General features: G+C 50.8%; 1 protein-coding gene across 6 annotated transcripts in view; it reads left to right on the top strand.

Annotated features, from left to right (window-relative positions):
• Nucleotides 1–21,576, top strand: part of ktn1 (kinectin 1) — a 42,856-nt gene that overhangs the window by 1,420 nt on the left and 19,860 nt on the right. For 4 of the 6 annotated variants that reach the window (XM_080537797.1, XM_080537799.1, XM_080537796.1 and 1 more), the window contains exons 2-24: nt 210–377; nt 1,277–1,369; nt 1,523–1,653; nt 1,887–1,991; nt 3,172–3,312; nt 3,660–3,766; nt 4,639–4,783; nt 6,465–6,561; nt 9,141–9,325; nt 10,126–10,194; nt 10,879–10,916; nt 11,608–11,698; nt 12,944–13,012; nt 13,269–13,306; nt 13,931–14,021; nt 15,023–15,091; nt 15,317–15,354; nt 15,642–15,732; nt 15,833–15,966; nt 16,233–16,335; nt 16,828–16,874; nt 17,790–17,880; nt 18,702–18,788. In XM_080537797.1, the coding sequence (XP_080393923.1) occupies nt 236–377; nt 1,277–1,369; nt 1,523–1,653; nt 1,887–1,991; nt 3,172–3,312; nt 3,660–3,766; nt 4,639–4,783; nt 6,465–6,561; nt 9,141–9,325; nt 10,126–10,194; nt 10,879–10,916; nt 11,608–11,698; nt 12,944–13,012; nt 13,269–13,306; nt 13,931–14,021; nt 15,023–15,091; nt 15,317–15,354; nt 15,642–15,732; nt 15,833–15,966; nt 16,233–16,335; nt 16,828–16,874; nt 17,790–17,880; nt 18,702–18,788 (2,202 nt within the window). In that variant the 5' untranslated portion in view covers nt 210–235. The remainder of the gene's footprint in view (nt 1–209; nt 378–1,276; nt 1,370–1,522; nt 1,654–1,886; nt 1,992–3,171; nt 3,313–3,659; nt 3,767–4,638; nt 4,784–6,464; nt 6,562–9,140; nt 9,326–10,125; nt 10,195–10,878; nt 10,917–11,607; nt 11,699–12,943; nt 13,013–13,268; nt 13,307–13,930; nt 14,022–15,022; nt 15,092–15,316; nt 15,355–15,641; nt 15,733–15,832; nt 15,967–16,232; nt 16,336–16,827; nt 16,875–17,789; nt 17,881–18,701; nt 18,789–21,576) is intronic. The other 2 variants (XM_080537795.1, XM_080537798.1) reach the window with 2 other exon arrangements.

Genomic DNA, 21,576 nt, shown 5'->3' with positions numbered 1-21,576 from the left:
TCTCACCTCCTGGTCTGTCTCTCCCTGTCTAAGACCTCTCCTCTCCTGGTCTGTCTCTGTCTAAACCCTCTCCTCTCCTCTCCTGGTCTGTCTCTGTCTAAACCCTCTCCTCTCCTGGTCTCTCTCTGTCTAAGCCCTCTCCTCTCCTCTTCTCTCCTCTCCTCCTCCGTCTCTATCTAAGCCCTCTCCTCTCCTCTGCCCCCTTCTAGCGGAGGACCACCAGGCCGAGGCCAGGATGGAGGCGGCCCCCGCCCCGGTGAAGAAGGAGGCTCCGGTGGTGGCTGAGACCAAAGCCCAGGATGGCACTGCCCCACCCCCCACCACCACCAGCAGTGGCAAGAAGAAGAATTCTGCCAAGAAGCAGAAGACGGAGCCTGGTAAGGATGAGGAGGAGCGGGGGGGGGGGGGGGGATTCTGGGTAACAAAACAAAACAAAAAAACTGAAAAGAAGCATATTCAGCCAAGCCTGATTCTTGAGCAGAATTTCAGATTTTAGAAGATATGTGACACATTCTAATGCTAAGGTCCTCATGTTGGGATCTAATGGATGTAATGATCAGACTTTTCTTTCGAAAAATGTGAATACATTTCTGCGTTGTTGAAAAATCAACGACACATCGCTAGTCTACTGACACAGCTTGTTTTGTGAGCCTGCTAACAGTGTAAAGTAGTGTTATAGTTAACTAGGTAGCAGTGGGGATTACTCACTGAATCCATTGCGTTGCAGTATTTTGGCTTGACTAGCGAGTTTGTGTTGTGATTCTCAACAAGGTTGAAACGTCGTTCCGTGTTTCAAAAGAAAAGTCCGAATATTTTGATTGCTTGCCGACATGCGGACCGAATGATCAGACTGTCACATATGCACCATTTAGCTGACACTTTTATACAAAGCGACGTACATTGCAGTTAGCACATACTTTTGTCTGTACATATGGTCCCAGCGGGAATCAAACCCACAACCTAAGCGTTGCTAGCACCATGCTCTACCACCTGAGCCACTGTGGACCAGGACCAAAGGTCCAGAGGTATTAGAGGCATCGCTGATTAGTCGGACTGTTCTGTCAACACGACCAAACCATTCTAGCACGACGTCTGCCAATGGCCCCTGGCCTGAGCATATATTACTGTCTCCTGCTATGACTGATGGATAGATGATTCACTAGACGAATGTGTTTGTTGTAAGTCTCTTTGGAATTAGGCACCTGCTAAATGCCAAAAATGTAAATGTAAATCCTGCTGGTACCCCCCCCCCCCCCCTCCTCCTGCCCCCCCCCAGCCCCGGTGGAGGACCAGGACTCTGCTGCCCCCGCCAACCACCACGATGACGCGCCCCCCAAGGGGAAGAAACTGAAGAACGAGACGGACAAAGGTAAGAGAGCAGGGGGCTTCACATCTCCTGGTCTGTCTGTTGTCCTGCCAGAGAACTCAGGGATGGAGAGAGAGAGACAGAGACAGAGAGAGATCAGTGATAAATGACAGCGTAGTGTAATAACATCTCCTGATCTGTCTGTTGTCCCGTCAGAGAACTCAGAGGTGAAACTGAAGGACCTGCTGGCGGGGCTGGGCAGCCTGGCCCTGTCTGAGGCTGAGGCCGTCAGCGTGGTGGCCCTGCTGAAGGAGAAGAGCCCTGCTGCCCTGGAGGCCTGGACCAAGGTGAGGGAGGGGCATAAGGTGAGGGTGGGGGGGCCTACAAGGGGAGGCAGCAGGGGACGAGTGCATGGTCGAGTCAGGGAGAGGGAATGGATGAGCACCATGAATTAAGTTTCACTCCCTGTCCATCATTTAAGAATCTGTTTCTCTCTCTCTCTTTCTTCTCCCTCTCTCTCTCTTCCTCTGTCTCCCCCCCTCTTTCTCTCTCTCCCTCTCTCTTGTCTCTTCCCCCCCAGTCTGCGTCTAAGGCAGACCCGTCAGCCCAGGAGAGAGAGCGTCTCCTCACCACCCTGCACGAGGAGTCATCCATCGCCAAGGACAAGGTCAAGCAGCTCAGCCAGGTAGGTCACGCTGAGGACCTCCCCAATAACTAACACTGAGGACCCCCTCAATAACTAACACTGAGGACCCCCTCAATAACTAACACTGAGGACCCCGTCAATAACTAACACTGAGGACCCCCTCAATAACTAACACTGAGGACCCCCTCAATAACTAACACTGAGGACCCCCTCAATAACTAACACTGAGGACCCCCTCAATAACTAACACTGAGGACCCCCCCAATAACTAACACAGGACCCCCCCAATAACTAACACTGAGGACCCCCTCAATAACTAACACTGAGGACCCCCTCAATAACTAACACTGAGGACCCCCCCAATAACTAACACAGGACCCCCCCAATAACTAACACTGAGGACCCCCCCAATAACTAACACTGAGGACCCCCCCAATAACTAACACTGAGGAACCCCCCAATAACTAACACTGAGGACCCCCTCAATAACTAACACTGAGGACCCCCCCAATAACTAACACTGAGGACCCCCCCAATAACTAACACAGGACCCCCCCAATAACTAACACTGAGGACCCCCCCAATAACTAACACTGAGGACCCCCCCAATAACTAACACTGAGGACCCCCCCAATAACTAACACAGGACCCCCCCAATAACTAACACTGAGGACCCCCCCAATAACTAACACTGAGGACCCCCCCAATAACTAACACTGAGGAACCCCCCAATAACTAACACTGAGGACCCCCTCAATAACTAACACTGAGGACCCCCCCAATAACTAACACTGAGGACCCCCCCAATAACTAACACAGGACCCCCCCAATAACTAACACTGAGGACCCCCCCAATAACTAACACTGAGGACCCCCCCAATAACTAACACTGAGGACCCCCCCAATAACTAACACTGAGGACCCCCCCCATAACTAACACTGAGGACCCCCCCCATAACTAACACTGAGGACCCTAACCCTAAACAGCTTCATCCACCAGCCTCTCAATAAACTACACAACAGCCTCTCAATAAACTACACAACAGCCTCTCAATAACTACACAACAGCCTCTCAATAACTCCACAACAGCTTCATCCACCAGTCTTATTATCGACTCGCCTCTCGGTGGTGGCAGTAGTCCAGGTGACTGATGGCTCCCTCCCCCTTCTCTCTCTCTCTGTCTCCCCCCCTCTCTGTCTCTCCCCCCCCACCCCCCAGGAGCTCCAGGTGGAGAAGCAGAAGACGGGCCGTGCGGAGGCCGTACTGCGGGAGCAGAGGGGGGCCATGGAGAAGGAGGTGAACGTGATGCAGTCCAAGGCCCAGGGCATTCACCAGGAGCTGCAGGGCATGACCATGAAGGTGAGGAACCAACAACCTCCGGTGTGGGGGTGTAGGAGGGTGGGGGGGGTGTGTGTGTCTACCAGGAGCTGCAGGGCATGACCATGAATTTGAGGAACCAACAACCAAGGGGGGTGGGGGGGGGGGGGGTGTCTATCAGGAGTTGCAGGGCATGACCATGAAGGTGATGAACCAACAACCTCCTGCTGCTGAAATAACCCCATCTCCTGTGTGTGGGTGGGTGGGTGTGTGGGTGGGTGGGTGTGTGTGGCGGTGTTTTGAGTGGTGTTGGATGCAGCAGGTCAGGTGATGCTGTGTGTTGTAGTTCAGGTGACAGACTCTGACTCCCAGCATGCCGTGTGTTGTAGTTCCAGCAGGCCAGGGAGCAGCTGGAGGGGCAGATTGCCAGACTGCAGCAGGAGAACGGCATCCTGAGAGACGCTGTCAGCTCTGCCACCAACCAGATGGAGAGCAAGTGAGTTAAGCTCCACCCCCCCAGCCCTCACCTAGCTCCACCCCTCCCTACACCTCACCTGGACCCCCCCTCCTGTTAAACTACAGCTCCACCCCTCCCTACCCCTCACCTAGCTCCAACCCTCCCTACCCCTCACCTAGCTCCACCCCTCCCTACACCTCACCTAGCTCCACCCTCCCTCCCTACACCTAGCTCCACCCCTCCCTACCCCTCACCTAGCTCCACCCCTCCCTACCCCTCACCTAACTCCACCCCTCCCTACCCCTCACCTAGCTCCACCCTCCCTCCCTACAACTAGCTCTACCCCTCACCTAGCTCCACCCTCCCTCCCTACACCTAGCTCCACCCCTCCCTACGTCTCACCTAGCTCCACCCTCCCTCCCTACACCTAGCTCCACCCCTCCCTACCCCTCACCTAGCTCCACCCTCCCTCCCCTCACCTAGCTCCACCCTCCCTCCCCTCACCTAGCTCCACCCCTCCCTACCCCTCACCTGGACCCCCACCCCCCTCCTGTTAAACCACGGCTCTCCCCTCCCTACACCTCACCTAGCTCCACCCTTCCTACAGCTCACCTGGACCCCCCCCCCCCCCTGTTAAACCACGGGTCCCCCCTCCCTACCCCTCACCTGGACCCCCGTTAAACCACGTCTCCCCCCTCCCTATACCTCACTCTTGCCCAAGGACATCTCGGCATGTGGCCAGCCGAGGATCGAACCACCGACCTTGTGGTCATTAGACACCGGCTCTACCTCCTGTGCCACAGCCGCCCAAAGTAGTGCCATCGCTTTGTGTGTGTGTGTGATGTCCTGACGTGTGTGTGTGTGTGATGTCCTGACGTGTGTGTGTGTGTGTGTGTGTGTTTGTGTTGCAGGCAGTCGTCAGAGCTGAACAAGCTGCGTTCTGAGTACTCGGGCCTGATGAAGGAGCTGGCAGACAGCAGCGGCAAGCTGCAGCAGGAGGAGCACCAGAGGAAGGCGCTGGAGGGCAACTACAAGCAGAACGTGTCCCAGCTCGAGGTAGGCGTCTCTGGGGAACATGGCAGGATGAGGTAGGCGTCTCTGGGGAACATGGCAGGGTGAGGTAGGCGTCTCTGGGGAACATGGCAGGGTGAGGTAGGCGTCTCTGGGGAACATGGCAGGGTGAGGTAGGCGTCTCTGGGGAACATGGCAGGGTGAGGTAGACGTCTCTGGGGAACATGGCAGGGTGAGGTAGACGTCTCTGGGGAACATGGCAGGATGAGGTAGGCGTCTCTGGGGAACATGGCAGGGTGAGGTAGGCGTCTCTGGGGAACATGGCAGGATGAGGTAGGCGTCTCTGGGGAACATGGCAGGGTGAGGTAGGCGTCTCTGGGGAACATGGCAGGGTGAGGTAGGCGTCTCTGGGGAACATGGCAGGGTGAGGTAGGCGTCTCTGGGGAACATGGCAGGATGAGGTAGGCGTCTCTGGGGAACATGGCAGGGTGAGGTAGGCGTCTCTGGGGAACATGGCAGGGTGAGGTAGACGTCTCTGGGGAACATGGCAGGGTGAGGTAGACGTCTCTGGGGAACATGGCAGGGTGAGGTAGACGTCTCTGGGGAACATGGCAGGATGAGGTAGACGTCTCTGGGGAACATGGCAGGGTGAGGTAGGCGTCTCTGGGGAACATGGCAGGGTGAGGTAGACGTCTCTGGGGAACATGGCAGGGTGAGGTAGACGTCTCTGGGGAACATGGCAGGGTGAGGTAGGCGTCTCTGGGGAACATGGCAGGGTGAGGTAGACGTCTCTGGGGAACATGGCAGGGTGAGGTAGGCGTCTATGGGGAACATGCAGGCCAGCTCGAGGTAGGCGTCACATTAGTGAGTTTTAAGCAGAGTCTTGAAAGTCTCTAGATCTTAATGGGGGGCGGTCTTGATGTTGAGTGGGAGGTGGTTCCACAGCCGTGGAGCTGCCACTGCAGAGGCCCGATCCCCCCTTGTTTGAGGTAGTGTCTCTGGGGAACACGCAGGCAGCTATGAAAGGCATCTTATTTGTTAATTTTTTTTGCGTTCCTAGTTTTCGTGGGGGCTGCCCCCAACAAGATGAAAGAGAGTGTGATTATTATCTCCTACATGAATCAGAGATGGGGCCATCTGGAAAGGGGGGAGGGAGGGCGTTAGTCACTGGGCGGGCAGCGAGACACACAATGGGGAATTCTTTTTTTGGGGGGGGCAGTCTCTGAAGACTTGTGGAAGTCTTCAGGAGGGACTGGGGGTGTCGGAGGGGGGGGGAGAGGAGGGCGGGTGTGATAGTACTGGGAAGTGGAGGATTGTGTTGGTGCAGGATGTGTGGCTGTTTGAAGCCTCAGACACCCCCAGGTCTGCCCTTCCTGTCTTTGTGACGGCTGTAACCGTCCAGTACAGATGTGGTGGTGAGCGGGTGTGTGTCTGTGTGTGTGTGTTTGTGTTTGTGTGTGTGTGTGTGTGTGTGTGTGTGATTCTGTGATTGTGTGTGTGATCCTGTGGTCCTGTGATTGTGCTCAAGGGTTGTTTTGGTGTGTGTGTGTGTGTGTGTGTGTGTGTGTGACCGTGTGTGACCGTGTGTGACCGTGTGTGACCGTGTGTGTGTGTGTGTGTGTGTGACCCTGTGTGTGACCCTGTGTGTGTGTTTGTGACCCTGTGTGTGTGTGTGTGTATGTATGTGTGTGTGTGTGTGTGACCCTGTGGTTGTGTGTCCCTCCAGGCTCAGCTGCAGGATGCGAAGCGCCGCTGGGAGGAGCTGCAGAACTACCTGCACAGCGTCAACACTGAGAGAGAGAAGCTGCAGGCCGCCAAGCAAGGTGAGGGAGGGATGGATGGAGGGAGGGGGGGAGGGAGGGAGGGAGGGAGAGAGAAAGAAAGAGAGAGACAGAAGCTGCAGGCCGCCAAGTAAGGTGACGATCTTCAACCGACGTCAACGGTTTTTACATTTACATTTGTTGGCATTTAAGCAGACAAACTTTAATCATTTATCCATCAGTCACACTCACAGCACGGAGAAGTAATCTATGCTAGGGCCAGGGGCCATTGGCAGTCATAATACTAGAAGAAGGAATAATTAAGTTTTATTTATATATATATATATATAGGGGTGCAACGGTTCAGTTGGCCCACGGTTCCGTATAAACCTGGGTTTTTGGGTCACGGTTTCGGTATGTGTTTTGTGCGGAGGGAAAAATGCTACTATTTATCTACAAACTGTTACTTTATTTTGCTTATACTTATGGAACTTTAAGATTCAGACACACATATATATATATATATATATATATAAAAAATGTTATGTACAGTAGAGAAACTGTACAGGGGGGTCGAGGGGATGAAGAGGTCTTAAGAGGGACAGTTAAGGTGTAGCCTGAAGAGATTGCACTTGCCCGTTACTGTCTTGCACTATATTATCATTCCATTGCGCTGATGTGTCTTGTTATTCACTGTCCTGTCCTGTTTGCACTTGTCTCTTATTGTATATCTGTAAAAAAAGACCTAGCATGCACACACCAATGCCACAACAAGTTCCTACTATGTGTTACAACATTAGGGTTGGGTATCGTTTGGGTTTTATCCGGTACCGGTTACTAACCGATACTTTAAAAACGGTACCGGTACCAAAACGGTACTTAATTCGGTACTTTTGATTTTAAAAAATGACATATATATATATATATATATATAATAATAATAACACGGTCGACAACATTAAACAGCTTTTCACTTTTTTATTGCTGAGGCACAATATATATTGTTAAATAGTCATTTTGACTTTTGTTTTGTTTTGACATAATTGTCTAATGGCACAGATTTATAAACATAAAGTAAACAAATATTGTTTTCACGTCACTTTACCTGAAACAGGGAGATTCCACAGTGGAAAAGGAATGCAGTCCCTTGACCACAAACCTGGTAACAGCCCTGTGAATTTCCTCCACCTTGTCATTGGTAAAAGTTCCCTTATTTGCCTAGGTGAATGGGGTCTCTGATGCTGTAGCTGGAGAGCCAACAATATAAACATAGGTTAAATAATGTTACTGTAGCTAAATATTTGCTGCTGCCTGTCTTGGATAGGACCCTCTTGAATGCTGTACCACATAACGACACCTGGGGTCGCTTGGGTGCGGATCAGACGGTCTGCCTGACCTCCACACACCCCTCACCCTACTCCCAGTCCCCCAGTCCAGCTAACACCATCCATCTGGGCCTACCTACCTGCATGTTTAATCTCTCAATCCCCCGTCCCTTTCCTGGTTAAATAAAACAAAACAAGAAATCATAGAGGGCGAATGTCCACTGTCCCCCTCTTTAAATAAATAAACGGAAACATTATTACTAACCTGAGGAAACGCTGTCATCATCATCCTCAATGGGAATGGCGATCTCCGCCTCCCCCTCTCCGGAGGTGCTTGCTGCTGCTGAGGTGCTTGCCGCCGAAGGGCGGGTGAACTTGCGCAAGCTGTCAAACACGGAGCACCCTTCTACCCTTAAATGTATCGCGTGCGTTGTCAGGTGTTTCATCAAGTTCGATGTGTTGCCTGTTTTACACGCGAATGATTTAAAACATTTTGAGCACTTTGCGTTGTTTTCATCGAGTCGGGTGAAATGCAGCCACACTTTAGAACGCTTCATTGCGGTCTTCGGCATTCTCGGTGACCTCGTAGCTAGGCTAGCTAGCGAAATTAGATAAAATGATTATGATTATTATGATAATAATATCAATACAATAATACAATAATACAATCACTAACTATATTACTACACTTACTATAAACTCACTCTTCTTCTTCTCAACACAACTGCTCACCTCACTACCACGACACGCACTGATTGGAAATTGGAAACAGGCGATGTCACTCACGTCACGACTCAAGTCACGTGTGGTTGACTGTTGCATGACACCGGACACCAGGGGAAAAAATAATAATAGAAAAGTACCGAAATGAGGAACCGAAATCTCCTTTGCGATTCGGTACGGGTACATACCGAATGTAAAGTAACCGGTACCTACCGGTACCGATTTTCGGTACCCAACCCTATACAACATAAATGGCAATAAATGTAATCTGAATCTGAACCCACACCTACACTATAAGCAGTGACTGACTGACTAACTGTGCTTCTCTGGTGTGTTCCTATGCCCCCCCCCCCTCTCTCTCTCTCTCTCTCTCTCTCTTCCCCCCCTCTATCCCTCCCCCCCTCTCTCTTCCCCCCACCCCTCCTCTCTTTCTCTCTCTCTCTCTCCCCCCCTCTTTCTCTCTTTTCTCTCTCTCTCTCTCTCTCTCTCTCTCTCTCTCTCTCTCTCTCTCTCTCTCTCTCTCTCTCTCTCTCTCTCTCTCTCTCTCTCTTCCCCCCCCCTCTCTCTCTCTTCCCCCCACCCCTCCCCCTCCAGAGTTGCAGAGTCAGCTGCTGGCGGTGGAGACGGAGGTGAGCCAGAGGAACCAGGAGATCCAGGGCCTGCACAGCAGCCTGACCGACACCATCGTGTCCAAGGAGCAGGTGGAGCAGAAGGTGCTGCAGCTGCTGGAGGTGTCCCAGCTCAGCCTCCCCGACGACAACCTGCAGTGCCAGCTACAGGTATGTCTCACGCAGGTAGGCCCAGGTAAAGGTAGGGTAAGCCCAGGTAGGCCCAGCTACAGGTAGGTCTCACCCAGCTACAGGTAGGGTAGGTACAGGTACAGGTACAGGTAGGTCTCACCCAGGTAGGCCCAGGTACAGGTAGGCCCAGGTACAAGTAGGTCTCACCCAGGTACAGGTAGGCCCAGGTACAGGTAGGCCCAGGTACAGGTAGGTCTCACCCAGGTACAAGTAGGCCCAGGTACAAGTAGGTCTCATCCAGGTACAGGTAGACCCAGGTACAGGTAGGCCCAGGTACAGGTAGGTCTCACCCAGGTAGGCCCAGGTACAGGTAGGTCTCACCCAGGTACAGGTAGACCCAGGTACAGGTAGACCCAGGTATATGTAGGCCCAGGTACAGGTAGGTCTCACCCAGGTAGGCCCAGGTACAGGTAGACCCAGCTACAGGTAGGCCCAGGTACAGGTAGGCCCAGGTACAGGTAGGCCCAGGTGCATGTAGGCCCAGGTGCAGGTAGGCCCAGGTGCAGGTAGGCCCAGGTGGGCCCAGGTACAGGTAGGCCCAGCTACAGGTAGGACCATGTCTGTCTGCCCCACCGCCAGCACCCAGCTCCAAGATCACCAGTTCCACTCACTCTCCACTAGGCCACCACTACCGTAGTTTGAGGGAGCAGGGAAAGATCAACTCCTGTTCGATGGGGGGTTCAATAGGAGTTGTTTCGGGGGGGTGTTGTTTTCAAGTCATTTCTTTAACCATAAATAGACTGTAGAAAGTAATGCCGACATCGTTTTGTTGTTGACAGGATCTGTTGAATGAGAACAAATCTCTCCAAGTCCAGATCGAGACTCTGCAAGCCCAGCTCACCTCCCAAGTAAGGTCCAACATAACATACATCAACCTTTTAGTTCATGTAGAGGATTTTATTTGACTACACCCTAACTGTCCCTCCTGAGACATCTACTACCCCCCTGTACTGTCCCTCCTGAGACATCTACTATCCCCCTGTACTGTCCCTCCTGAGACATCTTCTACTCCCGTATACTGTCCCTCCTGAGACATCTACTACTCCCCTATACTGTCCCTCCTGAGACATCTACTACCTCCTGTACTGTCCCTCCTGAGACATCTTCTACCCCCCTGTACTGTCCCTCCTGAGACATCTACTATCCCTCTGTATTGTTTCTCCTGAGACATCTACTACCCCCCTGTACTGTCCCTCCTGAGACATCTTCTACCCCCCTGTACTGTCCCTCCTGAGACATCTACTATCCCTCTGTATTGTTTCTCCTGAGACATCTACTACCCCCCTGTACTGTCCCTCCTGAGACATCTACTACCCCCCTGTACTGTTTCTCCTGAGATATCTACTACCCCCCTCTACTGATTCTCCTGTGTCATAATTAATTAATTAATTAATTAAATGATTTAAAACTAACACGACGACTGCCAATGGCCCCAGGCCTGAGCATAGATTACTTTTTGTTTCCTGCTGGGATGGTGGATAGATGATTCAGTGAAATGGAAATGTGATGTAAATTCTTCCTCCCTCTTTCAGGCCACCACTGTCTCCCACTTTGAGGAGCTGCAGAAGCTGTGAGTGAGACGTTTTGTGTGGATTGTAGTTTATATCTGTACAGCTTTAGATATAAATATAGAAAGTAGCTTGGGCCATGTACAATACAATAGAAGAGATTTGGTGAGGCTCCATTCTCATTTTATGCACCCAGATTGTGGAATGCACTGCCAGTTTACATTAGGGATGCAACCTCAGCAAATATGGTCAAGTCAAGAAAACCCCATCTTTTTAAAAGCCTTTAAATGACAAAATAATTAAATGATGATTATATAATGATTGGCGCACTTTGAGCTGCAACATTTGCAGGAAAAACGCTATACAAATAAAAGTTATTATTATTATTATTCTGTAGCATCTCTATAAAACATACAATGTCTTCCTTGACACTTGTCCTTGAGTTACTCCAGGGAGACTGTCCCTGTCTCTTAATTGTAAAACGCTTAAATCGCTTGTAAAAGAGTTTTGGTAAATGGTTAAAATGTGATGTAAATGTTGTCCCTGTGTGTTTCTGTGGTCCTGTGTGTGTGTGTGTGTGTGTGTGTGTGTGTGTGTGTGTGTGTGTGTGTAACCGTGTGTGTGTGTGACCGTGTGTGTGTCTCTGTCTGTCTGTCTGTGTGTGTGTGTGTGTGTGTGTGTGTGTGTGTGTGTGTGTGTCTCTGTGTGTGTGTGTGTGTGTGTATGTGTCTCTCTCTCTCTCTCTCTCTCCAGGCTGTCAGAGAAGGAGTTGCAGAGGAAGAGTCTGGAGGACTCCCTGAACGCAGAGAGGAGCAGCGGGGCCAGCCGAGAAACTAACATGCAGGTGTGGCGACCTTCTAGAACATTCTAGAACATTCTAGAATATTCTAAAAGCTCCATCTTTTCACCTGTTCTAACTAACATGCAGGTGTGGGAATGTTCTAGAACATTCTGGACATTCTAGAGCATTATAAACATTCTAGAACATTCTAAAAGCTTCTTCATGGCAAAAAGCCATAACAGTATAGACAGTAATATGTACAGTGTGATATGTACAGACAAGGGAGAGATAAATGCAGTATGAGGGCAATGGATATCAATACAATAGGTACAGTTAGCATATATGAGGGGTGCAGAAGCTCACCTGTCCTTGCTCCCTCTGTTAAGGCCCCTCGTTAAGCCTTCTAGCATGTCCTGAGCCTTCTAGAATGTCCTGAGCCTTAGGAATGTTCCACAGGGCTATATAGGCGGATTCATCATCACTTTCATAGAGTCCACATTGTGCAACAACAACAACAACAACAACAACAACAACAACAACAACAACAACAACACGTACAAATAGTCATAATCTTTTTCCAGCTTTTTTGTCTGAAATGGCTCGACGTTGTTCCCCCCTTGTGCACAGACTCAACTGAACTATGACAATCCCTTGAGGGTTTTAATTAGCTGAGAACTGTCCTCGTTTAGCGTGAAGATGTTCTTTAACTATTACACTTGCTGTACACACTGTCAAATCCCACCTGGGGAACACCAGCACTAGTATGACCCTCGTGTAAGGCAGTAAGGCACTTAGCCCTAAGTTACTCCAGGGAGACTGTCCCTGTAATCTCTGATTGTAAGTCGCTTTGGATAAAAGTGTCTGGCGAAATGGTTAAAATGTAAACGTAAACTGTTCTCAGACCACTGACACTGGGCTACCTGCCCCCTCTCTCCTCCCTCCTCCCTCCTCTCCTCCCTCCCCTCTCCTCCCCCTCTCCTCCCTCCTCTCCTGCCTCCTCTCCTCTCTCCTCCCCCCTCTCCTCCCTCCCCTCCTCCCTCCTCGCTCTGTCCTCTCTTCCCTCCTCTCTCTCTCTCTCTATCCTCTCCTCCCTCCTCTCTCTCTCTCTATCCTCTCCTCCCTCCCCTCTCCTCCCTCCTCTCCTCCCTCCCCTCCTCCCTTCTCTTTCTGTCCTCTCCTCCCCCCTCTCCTTCCTCTTCTCCTCCCTCCTCTCTCTCTTGTCCTCTCCTCCCTCTCCTCTCCTCTCCTCCCCCCTCTCCTCCCTCTCTCTCTCTCCTCCCTCTCTCTCTCTCTCTGTCCTCTCCTCAGGCCATGCACAATGAGAACATGTCACTGAAGACTGAGCTCCAGAATCTGCAGGCTCAGATTTCTGAACAGGTCAGATATGAAACACACTGCTGTTCCTCTTTCATTGGGAGTGTTCGTGATCAACCAGTCCCTCAGTATGTATAGCAAGCTAACACACACCCTTCTCTCTCTCTCTCTTTCTCCATCTCTCTCTCTCTCTCTCTCTTTGTCTGTTTCTCGCTCTCTCTCGCTCTCTCACTCTCTTTCCCCCCTCTCTCTCTCTCGCGCTTTCTTTCCCTCCCCCCCCCCTCCTCTCCCCCTCTTTTCTACTTGACTCCCCATCTAGGCGGCCTCTCAGCTGGCTATGGACCAGTTCCAGAAGAGGTACGTGATGACAGATGTGATGTTTTTAAAAGATTTAGATTCACCGGCAGAAGACTGCCTGTTCCAACTGCCTCCTCAAAGTAGTTTGATTGGTTCATGGTTGCATCACCTGACGGCATCTCCCAGGCTGATTCATGGTGGTGCTGAGTGACGCAACCACTTGAAAAACCACAACCGCTACTATGTTCCAGTTCTGTTCATAGTAGTATGTGGTTTTTCAGGTGCAGAAGAGCCGTCATCAGGGTTGCCACAATTTCCAGCCTAACCACAGTATAAAAACCGCTAAATCCACCAAAAACCAGCCCAAAACCTATATTGTCAGAAAACAGCTAATTACTATTGGGCAGGTCTCATCTCCTGCCCCCTTAACTGTATGTCTGTTGCCAATGATGTTTGTAAAATAAAAACCCGCCCCACCTGGCAACCCTGGCTGTCATACTCATCTCTGTGTTAGACTCCTGGGTGAGACGCTCACCACAGCTGACAGTAGCTGCACTGGTCACCTCACCACAAGAAAAACACCCAGTAACATATCTACTGTAGCATGGCAGGAGATTCACTATGGGAGGTCTTACCATTCGTGTCCGTGTGTGTGTCCGTGTGTGTGTCTGTGTGTGTCCACAGTGTGCAGGAGAGGGAGGAGAACATCAAGACCGTGGAGGACCTGTTGAAGACGGGGCTGATCGAGGTGGCCAATAAGGAGGAGGAGCTGAAGGTGAGGGGGGAGGGGGAGGGGCCAATAAGGAGGAAGAGCTGAAGGGGCCTATAAGGAGGAGCTTGGGGGGAGGAGCCTATAAGGAGAAGCTGAAGGGGAGGGGGAGGGGCCAATAAGGAGGAGGAGCTGAAGGTGTGTTGGGGTGGGGGGTCGGGCCTATAAGGAGGAGGAGCTGAAGATGTGTTGGGGAGGGGGAGGGGCCAATAAGGGGGAGGAGCTGAAGGGGCCTATCCGGTTGTTAAGTCGTGACGTGTTTCCGGGTCCAAAGTTGGCTGAGGCGCTGTCTTCGAAATGCCGCAATAATAATAATCATTAATTATATTTATATAGCGCTTTTCCGAGGCTCAAATACCCTGACAATATGGGGAAAACGGGAAAGTGCTGTGTCCCTTGTTGTATGAATAGATCCGAGTCTAAAAAACTATTAAACTGTCATTCTACCGCTGTAGTACACTGGTATTCTGGTGCGGAGAATTTCTGGTTTGGACCCGGAAATTGCAAAACGTCACATTTGACGTCAGACTTAACAACCGGATAAGCAGGAGTTGAGGGGGAGGAGCCTATAAGGAGAAGCTGAAGGGGAGGGGTAGGGGCCAATAAGGGGGAGGAGCTGAAGGTGTGTTGGGAGGGGAGAGGGGCCTATAAGGAGGAGCAGCTGAAGGTATGAGGGGCGGGGGGTTTAGGGTTATTAAGTATTAACTAAGGCTCCTCATTGGCTCTTACTAACTATGCCTCCTCATTAGCTCTTACTAACGGAGGCTCCTCATTGGCTGTTACTAACTAAGGCTCCTCATTAGCTCTTACTAACGGAGGCTCCTCATTGGCTCTTACTAACGGTGGCTCCTCATTGGCTGTCACACGCCCTCTCTCCACTGCAGCAGTAGGCTTCACTGAGATCAGCGAAAAAACTGTGTATTTTTTTTTTTTTCAGACTGCTTCGTAATCAGTCTTTATCTTTATCTGGGAAATGAGATTAAAGTGGTTCTGTTTCTCTGTCCCAGGCCATCAGAGAGGAACACAAGGCTTTAAAACAGGAGATGGAGGCTCTGAAGATCCAGACCGCTGAGCAGGTGAAGACGGAGCTGTTTGTCTCCTTGACCACTGATGTACTTTGTCTTATTATCAGATTTAGATTAGATTCAGCTAATAACGTTGTCATTGCACAGTACACCGAAATGTGTTTTCCTCTCTAGGCAGGCCCAGGGTCAGCCCTGGTCAGCCCCCCCCCGTCTTATTCTTTTTGTCACACTTTTAAACTTGTTAACCTTCTTCTTTCCCCTGGTTTCTACCCTCAGGCATCGTCAGAGTCGTTAGTGGAAGAGCTGCAGAGCAAGTAAGTCTGAGAGGGGGTGTGCTTTCCCTTTGTGTGTGTGTGTGTGTGTGTGTGTGTGTGTGTGTGTGTGTGTGTGTGTGTGTGTGTGTGTGTGTGTGTGTAGTAAGTCTAAGACGTGGTGTGCTTTCCCTGTCACAGCTTGACAAATCCATGAACAATTTGTCCTGTGGTTAGGGTTAGGGTTAACACATTTCTCTGTGGTTTCCCCTCTGGAATCTGGGACAGTTTCCAGTAACACAGCAATGTGTTGTGTGTTAAAGGTTGTTGTGTTGTTTCTGTGTGTCCAGGATCCAGGAGAAGGATGAGCAGTTGAGGTCTATGGAGGAGAGCCTGCAGACAGCACAGGACAGTGGCTCCACCAGAGAAGGAGCCATCCAGGTGTGTGTGAGTGTGTGTGACCTGGTGTTGTGTGTGTGTGTGTGTGTGTGTGTGTGTGTGTGTGTGTGAGACTGACCTGGCGTGTGTGTGTTCCCTGCAGGCCCTGGAGCAGCAGGTAGCAGCCCTGCAGGCAGAGACAGAGCAGCTGAGGCAGCTGGCTATGGACCTGAGGGAGGCTGAGGAGGAGAAGAACAGCCCCACAGACACCACACAGGCCCAAGACCTGCAGGCTCAGTATGTCACACTACACAAGAAAAATGCTTAGAATTAGAATTTGCCATTTAGCAGACTCTTTTAATCCAAAGTGATTTACAATTAAGAATTACAGAGACATTCCCCCCTGGAGTAACTGAGGGCTAAGTGCCTTACTCAAGGGCACACTGGTTGGGTGGTGTTTCAGGTGGGATTTGAACTCACAACCTTCCGATCACCAGTCTCACAACTCACTATCCACTAGACCTCCACTACCCCTGAATGCAGACTCTGTGCTGTGCTTGTAGGCTGGCTGCTAAAGACCAGGAGATCCAGGCGCTGCAGAGTGAGCTGGAGCTGAAGGCCAAGGATGTGAGTGAGAAGGAGGAACAACTGCAGATGCAGCAGCAGGTGAGTGGGGGGGAGAAGGGAGCTGGGTCTGAGGGAGAAGAAAAATGTGACACGTTCTAATACTTAGGTCCTCATGTCGGGATCTGATGTAATGATCTGACTTTTCTTTAAAAAAAAATCCTCTGCGATGTTGAAAATCAATTACACATCGCTAGTCAATTAACACAGCTTGTTTTGTGAGCCTGCTAACAATGTAAAGTAGTGTTATAGTTAACTAGGTAGCAATGGGGGATTACTCACCCAATCCATTGCGTAGTTGCAATATTTTGGCTTGACTAGCGAGTTTGTGTTGTGATTCTCAACAACGTTGAAACGTAGTTCCGTGTTTCAAAAGAAAAGTCTGAACATTTTGATCGTTTGCGACATGCAGACCAAATGATCAGACCGTCACAAATGGTTGGTTGTTGGTGATAATGGATTGAGTAGGTGTGGGGGGGGGGGGGAGATGGAACATAGTTGGAGAGAAACATGTCTTTCTTCCTCCTCTCCCAGCAGCAGTCCCACACAGACGCGGCGCCGAGCACAGAACTGCTCACAGCGTGAGTAGACGGTTTCATACCAGGGTTTTTTTCAGAGAACTGTCATCTATAAAAGCAAGCAGATGTTGTATAATTCATGCTTAAGACCTAGAAGAACGTAGGGTGGGGTATTCCCTCCAGGTGTGGTGTGGTGGTTTATGGTGTCTGAGGTGATGTTAACACTAGAACACCACATCACCAACTGTCATCTTATTTCAAATTTGGAAGTGACAAACTTAAATCTAAGTGGCAGTTAACACTAGAACAGCCGTGCCTTTTTTACCTACTATAAGAGCCACCTCGGCGGGGTCAAATGACCATAGTCTTTACAATGGGAAGCTGCTATTTACACACAACGACCGCTAGTTGGCCGGCTTGTAAATTAGCCTGCCTCCTACACGTAAAAACTGCAAAATAGCTTTATACTAGCTTATCCTGGTGTGATTTTGAAAATGTAAGGATACTGAGTGGTAGAACGCACATATCTAGGAAAAGTCATGAAAGGAGGGTCCTGAAATTTGTCAGTGCAAAGATATAAAAAAAATATTTACTCACAGGATGAAATGGCTGTTCTAGTGTTAATGACCCCACCCATGGCTGTTCTAGTGTTAATGACCCCACCCATGGCTGTTCTAGTGTTAATGACCCCACCCATGGCTGTTCTAGTGTTAATGACCCCACCCATGGCTGTTCTAGTGTTAATGACCCCACCCACGGATGTTCTAGTGTTAATGACCCCACCCACGGCTGCTCTAGTGTTAATGACCCCACCCACGGCTGTTCTAGTGTTAATGACCCCGCCCATGGCTGTTCTAGTGTTAATGACCCCACCCATGGCTGTTCTAGTGTTAATGACCCCGCCCATGGCTGTTCTAGTGTTCATGACCCCACCCATGGCTGTTCTAGTGTTAACATGGCTGCTGTGTTGATCTCCAGGCTGGCAGAGAGCGGGCAGCAGGTGTCTGAGCTGCAGGGGGAGGTGGCGGAGCTGAAGGACACCCTGGAGACGCACAGGAAGAAGAACAATGTAGGTGTCCTGCTGCCTGCCTGCCTGCTAAGGCCCTGACGCTGTAGCAGTCACCTCTCTAGCCTCCAGGCCAGTAGGGGGGGCAGTCACCTCTCTAGCCCCCCTCCCCTCCCAAGCCCAGTGATGCCCCCACCACCCCCCCCTCCCCTCCCAAGCCCAGTGATGCCCCTCCCCTCCCAAGCCCAGTGATTTGATTACTGGTTTTTAGACGACGTTGTTTTTAGGACAGCTCCAGACTTTCGTATCTTGTCCTTGCCTGTAAAAGTGTGTGTCGTGCGTGTCTGTGTGTGTATGAGTGTCTGTGCGTGTGAATGCTTCAGGGGATAACAAGTGTTTTGTTGCGTAACCACAGCTCTGTTGAGCAGAACGCTACCTTGTTGACGAGGTCTGTACACATGTAAGTGATTTAGGCTTGTTGAGTTTTAGGCCCATTGACTGTATTCTGCATCGCGTGCAGCAGCAACCACTGTTGTTTTCTAGTTCAGTTGGACTCTCGGGATCACGGCTCCCCAAGCCCGAGCCTGTACTGCTGCTACACAGATGAAGAGAACTGATGGTTGCCCCCTGGAGGGAGGGAGGGGGGGGTGGGGGGGAGAGGGACGGATGGGGGGGGGGGGAGAGAGATTTTAATAGTTTGAACTCTCCAGCCACTCAGGAAAAGACACTTCGGGAGAGAGAGAGAGAAGAAAGGAGAGAGAGATTTAAATGGTTCACTGTTAACATCCCTGTTAAAAAACTATGTTTGTGGGTCACACTGAATACTACTTTTCCCCCTGAGGCTGAAAATGTGAAAGTGGGTGTATCTCTCTGAAACTACCCAGGAGCTCCGGGAGAAAAACTGGAGCGCTATGGAGGCTCTGGCAGCCACAGAGGCCCTGCTTCAGGGGAAGCTCGGCACGGCCGTCAAGGTTCGGACCAAACTTCCAGTCTGCTTCACTCCAGATCTCAATCTGATGCATCCCCTCCCCCCCCCCCCCCAAAAAAAAGCTGTTGTCATAATCGACCCGTGAGATTATTACTACATTATTCATGAATATGCTACATACTCATTTGACCCTCTCTCTTCCTTCCTGCACTTACTTCGGGCTTGAACGATTGGCAGTTGCTTATTATTAAGTTATTAAGCTATTTCTCTCTTCTTCTTTTAGTTTTTTTGTATTATCATCAGGCTGCCCAGTTGTTCAAAACGTTTAATCTGGATCAGAATTCTCGAAGAATCGCCAAATCTTTTTTTTATTTTATATCCAGGATCAGGTCGAGCGGGCTGATTTTCCCCCCCTATACGACTCAAAATCAACCATAAGATCTGATCCTGGATCAGAGAAAAGAATTCGGGATCCATTCTGATCCAGATTCAACGTTTTGAACAACCGGGCCGCCCTGAGATCTCAGGCCTGAGATGTGTACATAACTACTGTGTGTAACAGGGCTTCACCTGGTGTTCTGCTTCCTGTGCTGCCAGCTTCAGGGTCACTGACCTCTTGGGACACACGAAATAACGAAACAATACACAAATAATTGTCTATAATCAATATATAGTCTATAATCAAGCCCGATACAAAGTTTAGAAACGTTTGAAAATGAGTGTGCAGTGACTGACAACTGATTTCCACGTAGATTGTCATTAGTTTGAAATCCATGTTCACCCTACCCCCCCCCAACCCATCCTGTCATTTGACTCCATTTCCTTTCTTCCCCCACCCTGGCATGTGTTCCATCCAGTGGAGGCTGGTGGAGGTAGAAATCGGAGGACAGGCTCATTGTAATGCATGGGGATGAGTGATGAGTCTGTCCTTCATCTCTACCTCCACCAGGGGGGTATTCCATCAACACCACTAAAGGAAAATCCAGGCTTATTTTGATAAAGTCTCATGAGACTTATCAAAATGACGCTGGATTTTCCTTTAGCAATGTTGATGGAATACCCCCCAGGTAGATTCCATCCTGCTGTGTGATGCCATACTGCACTGTTACCCAGAGTCCTCTGCCTCTGTTGTCATAAACACAACAAATCTGTCTCCGTTTAAAAATCTCTGTAAAATGACATTTCTATCCTGTAAAAATATATAGTTTTTATTTTTGTATTATTTATTCATGTCAAGAACATGCTCAGCTAACAGGATTGTTATGTAAAGTGTAAATATGCTAGTTATGATCATATTATTATAATTTTTTCTGGATAAACAAAGTCACCTTACTGCTCTGACCCTCCCCCAAGAAACCAGCTTGTTCTGGGCGAGAGGACCGGTTCAGGTGCTGGTTTCATCGACCCAGTTGCTTCCTAGGGATTGGACCTGACCTGCCATGCCTGCTTGTTTTAGACTCATGTATTCTGGGACCGACTCACTAATTGAGACATAGTATCTATAAGGAGTTGGGAGGTGTATTTCTGCCCCCCCCCATACAGCAGACAGGTTACATAGTGACCCCCCCCCCCCCCATACAGCAGACAGGTTACATAGTGACCCCCCCCCCCCCCCCCCCATACAGCAGACAGGTTACATAGTGACCCCCCCCCCCCCATACAGCAGACAGGTTACATAGTGACCCCCCCCCCCCATACAGCAGACAGGTTACATAGTGACCCCCCCCCCCCCCATACAGCAGACAGGTTACATAGTGACCCCCCCCCCCCCATACAGCAGACAGGTTACATAGTGACCCCCCCCCCCCCCATACAGCAGACAGGTTACATAGTGACCCCCCCCCCCCATACAGCAGACAGGTTACATAGTGACCCCCCCCCCCCCCCATACAGCAGACAGGTTACATAGTGACCCCCCCCCCCCCCCCCCCATACAGCAGACAGGTTACATAGTGACCCCCCCCCCCCCCATACAGCAGACAGGTTACATAGTGACCCCCCCCCCCCCATACAGCAGACAGGTTACATAGTGAACCCCCCCCCCCCCCATACAGCAGACAGGTTACATAGTGACCCCCCCCCCCCCCATACAGCAGACAGGTTACATAGTGACCCCCCCCCCCCCCCATACAGCAGACAGGTTACATAGTGACCCCCCCCCCCCCCCCCCCCATACAGCAGACAGGTTACATAGTGACCCCCCCCCCCCCCATACAGCAGACAGGTTACATAGTGACCCCCCCCCCCCATACAGCAGACAGGTTACATAGTGAACCCCCCCCCCCCCATACAGCAGACAGGTTACATAGTGACCCCCCCCCCCCCCATACAGCAGACAGGTTACATAGTGACCCCCCCCCCCCATACAGCAGACAGGTTACATAGTGAACCCCCCCCCCCCCATACAGCAGACAGGTTACATAGTGAACCCCCCCCCCCCCCATACAGCAGACAGGTTACATAGTGACCCCCCCCCCCCCCCCCCATACAGCAGACAGGTTACATAGTGACCCCCCCCCCCCCCCCCCCCCATACAGCAGACAGGTTACATAGTGACCCCCCCCCCCCCCCATACAGCAGACAGGTTACATAGTGACCCCCCCCCCCCCCCATACAGCAGACAGGTTACATAGTGACCCCCCCCCCCCCCCCCCCATACAGCAGACAGGTTACATAGTGACCCCCCCCCCCCCCCCCCCATACAGCAGACAGGTTACATAGTGACCCCCCCCCCCCCCATACAGCAGACAGGTTACATAGTGACCCCCCCCCCCCCCCCCCCATACAGCAGACAGGTTACATAGTGACCCCCCCCCCCCCATACAGCAGAC

This window comes from Nansenia antarctica (assembly GCF_963989245.1).
Source record: "Nansenia antarctica genome assembly, chromosome: 1".
In the NCBI taxonomy this organism is placed as follows: Eukaryota; Metazoa; Chordata; class Actinopteri; order Argentiniformes; family Microstomatidae; genus Nansenia; species Nansenia antarctica.
The sequence above is the reverse complement of the archived record's forward strand: the minus strand, read 5'-3'. Positions and strand labels throughout refer to the sequence as shown.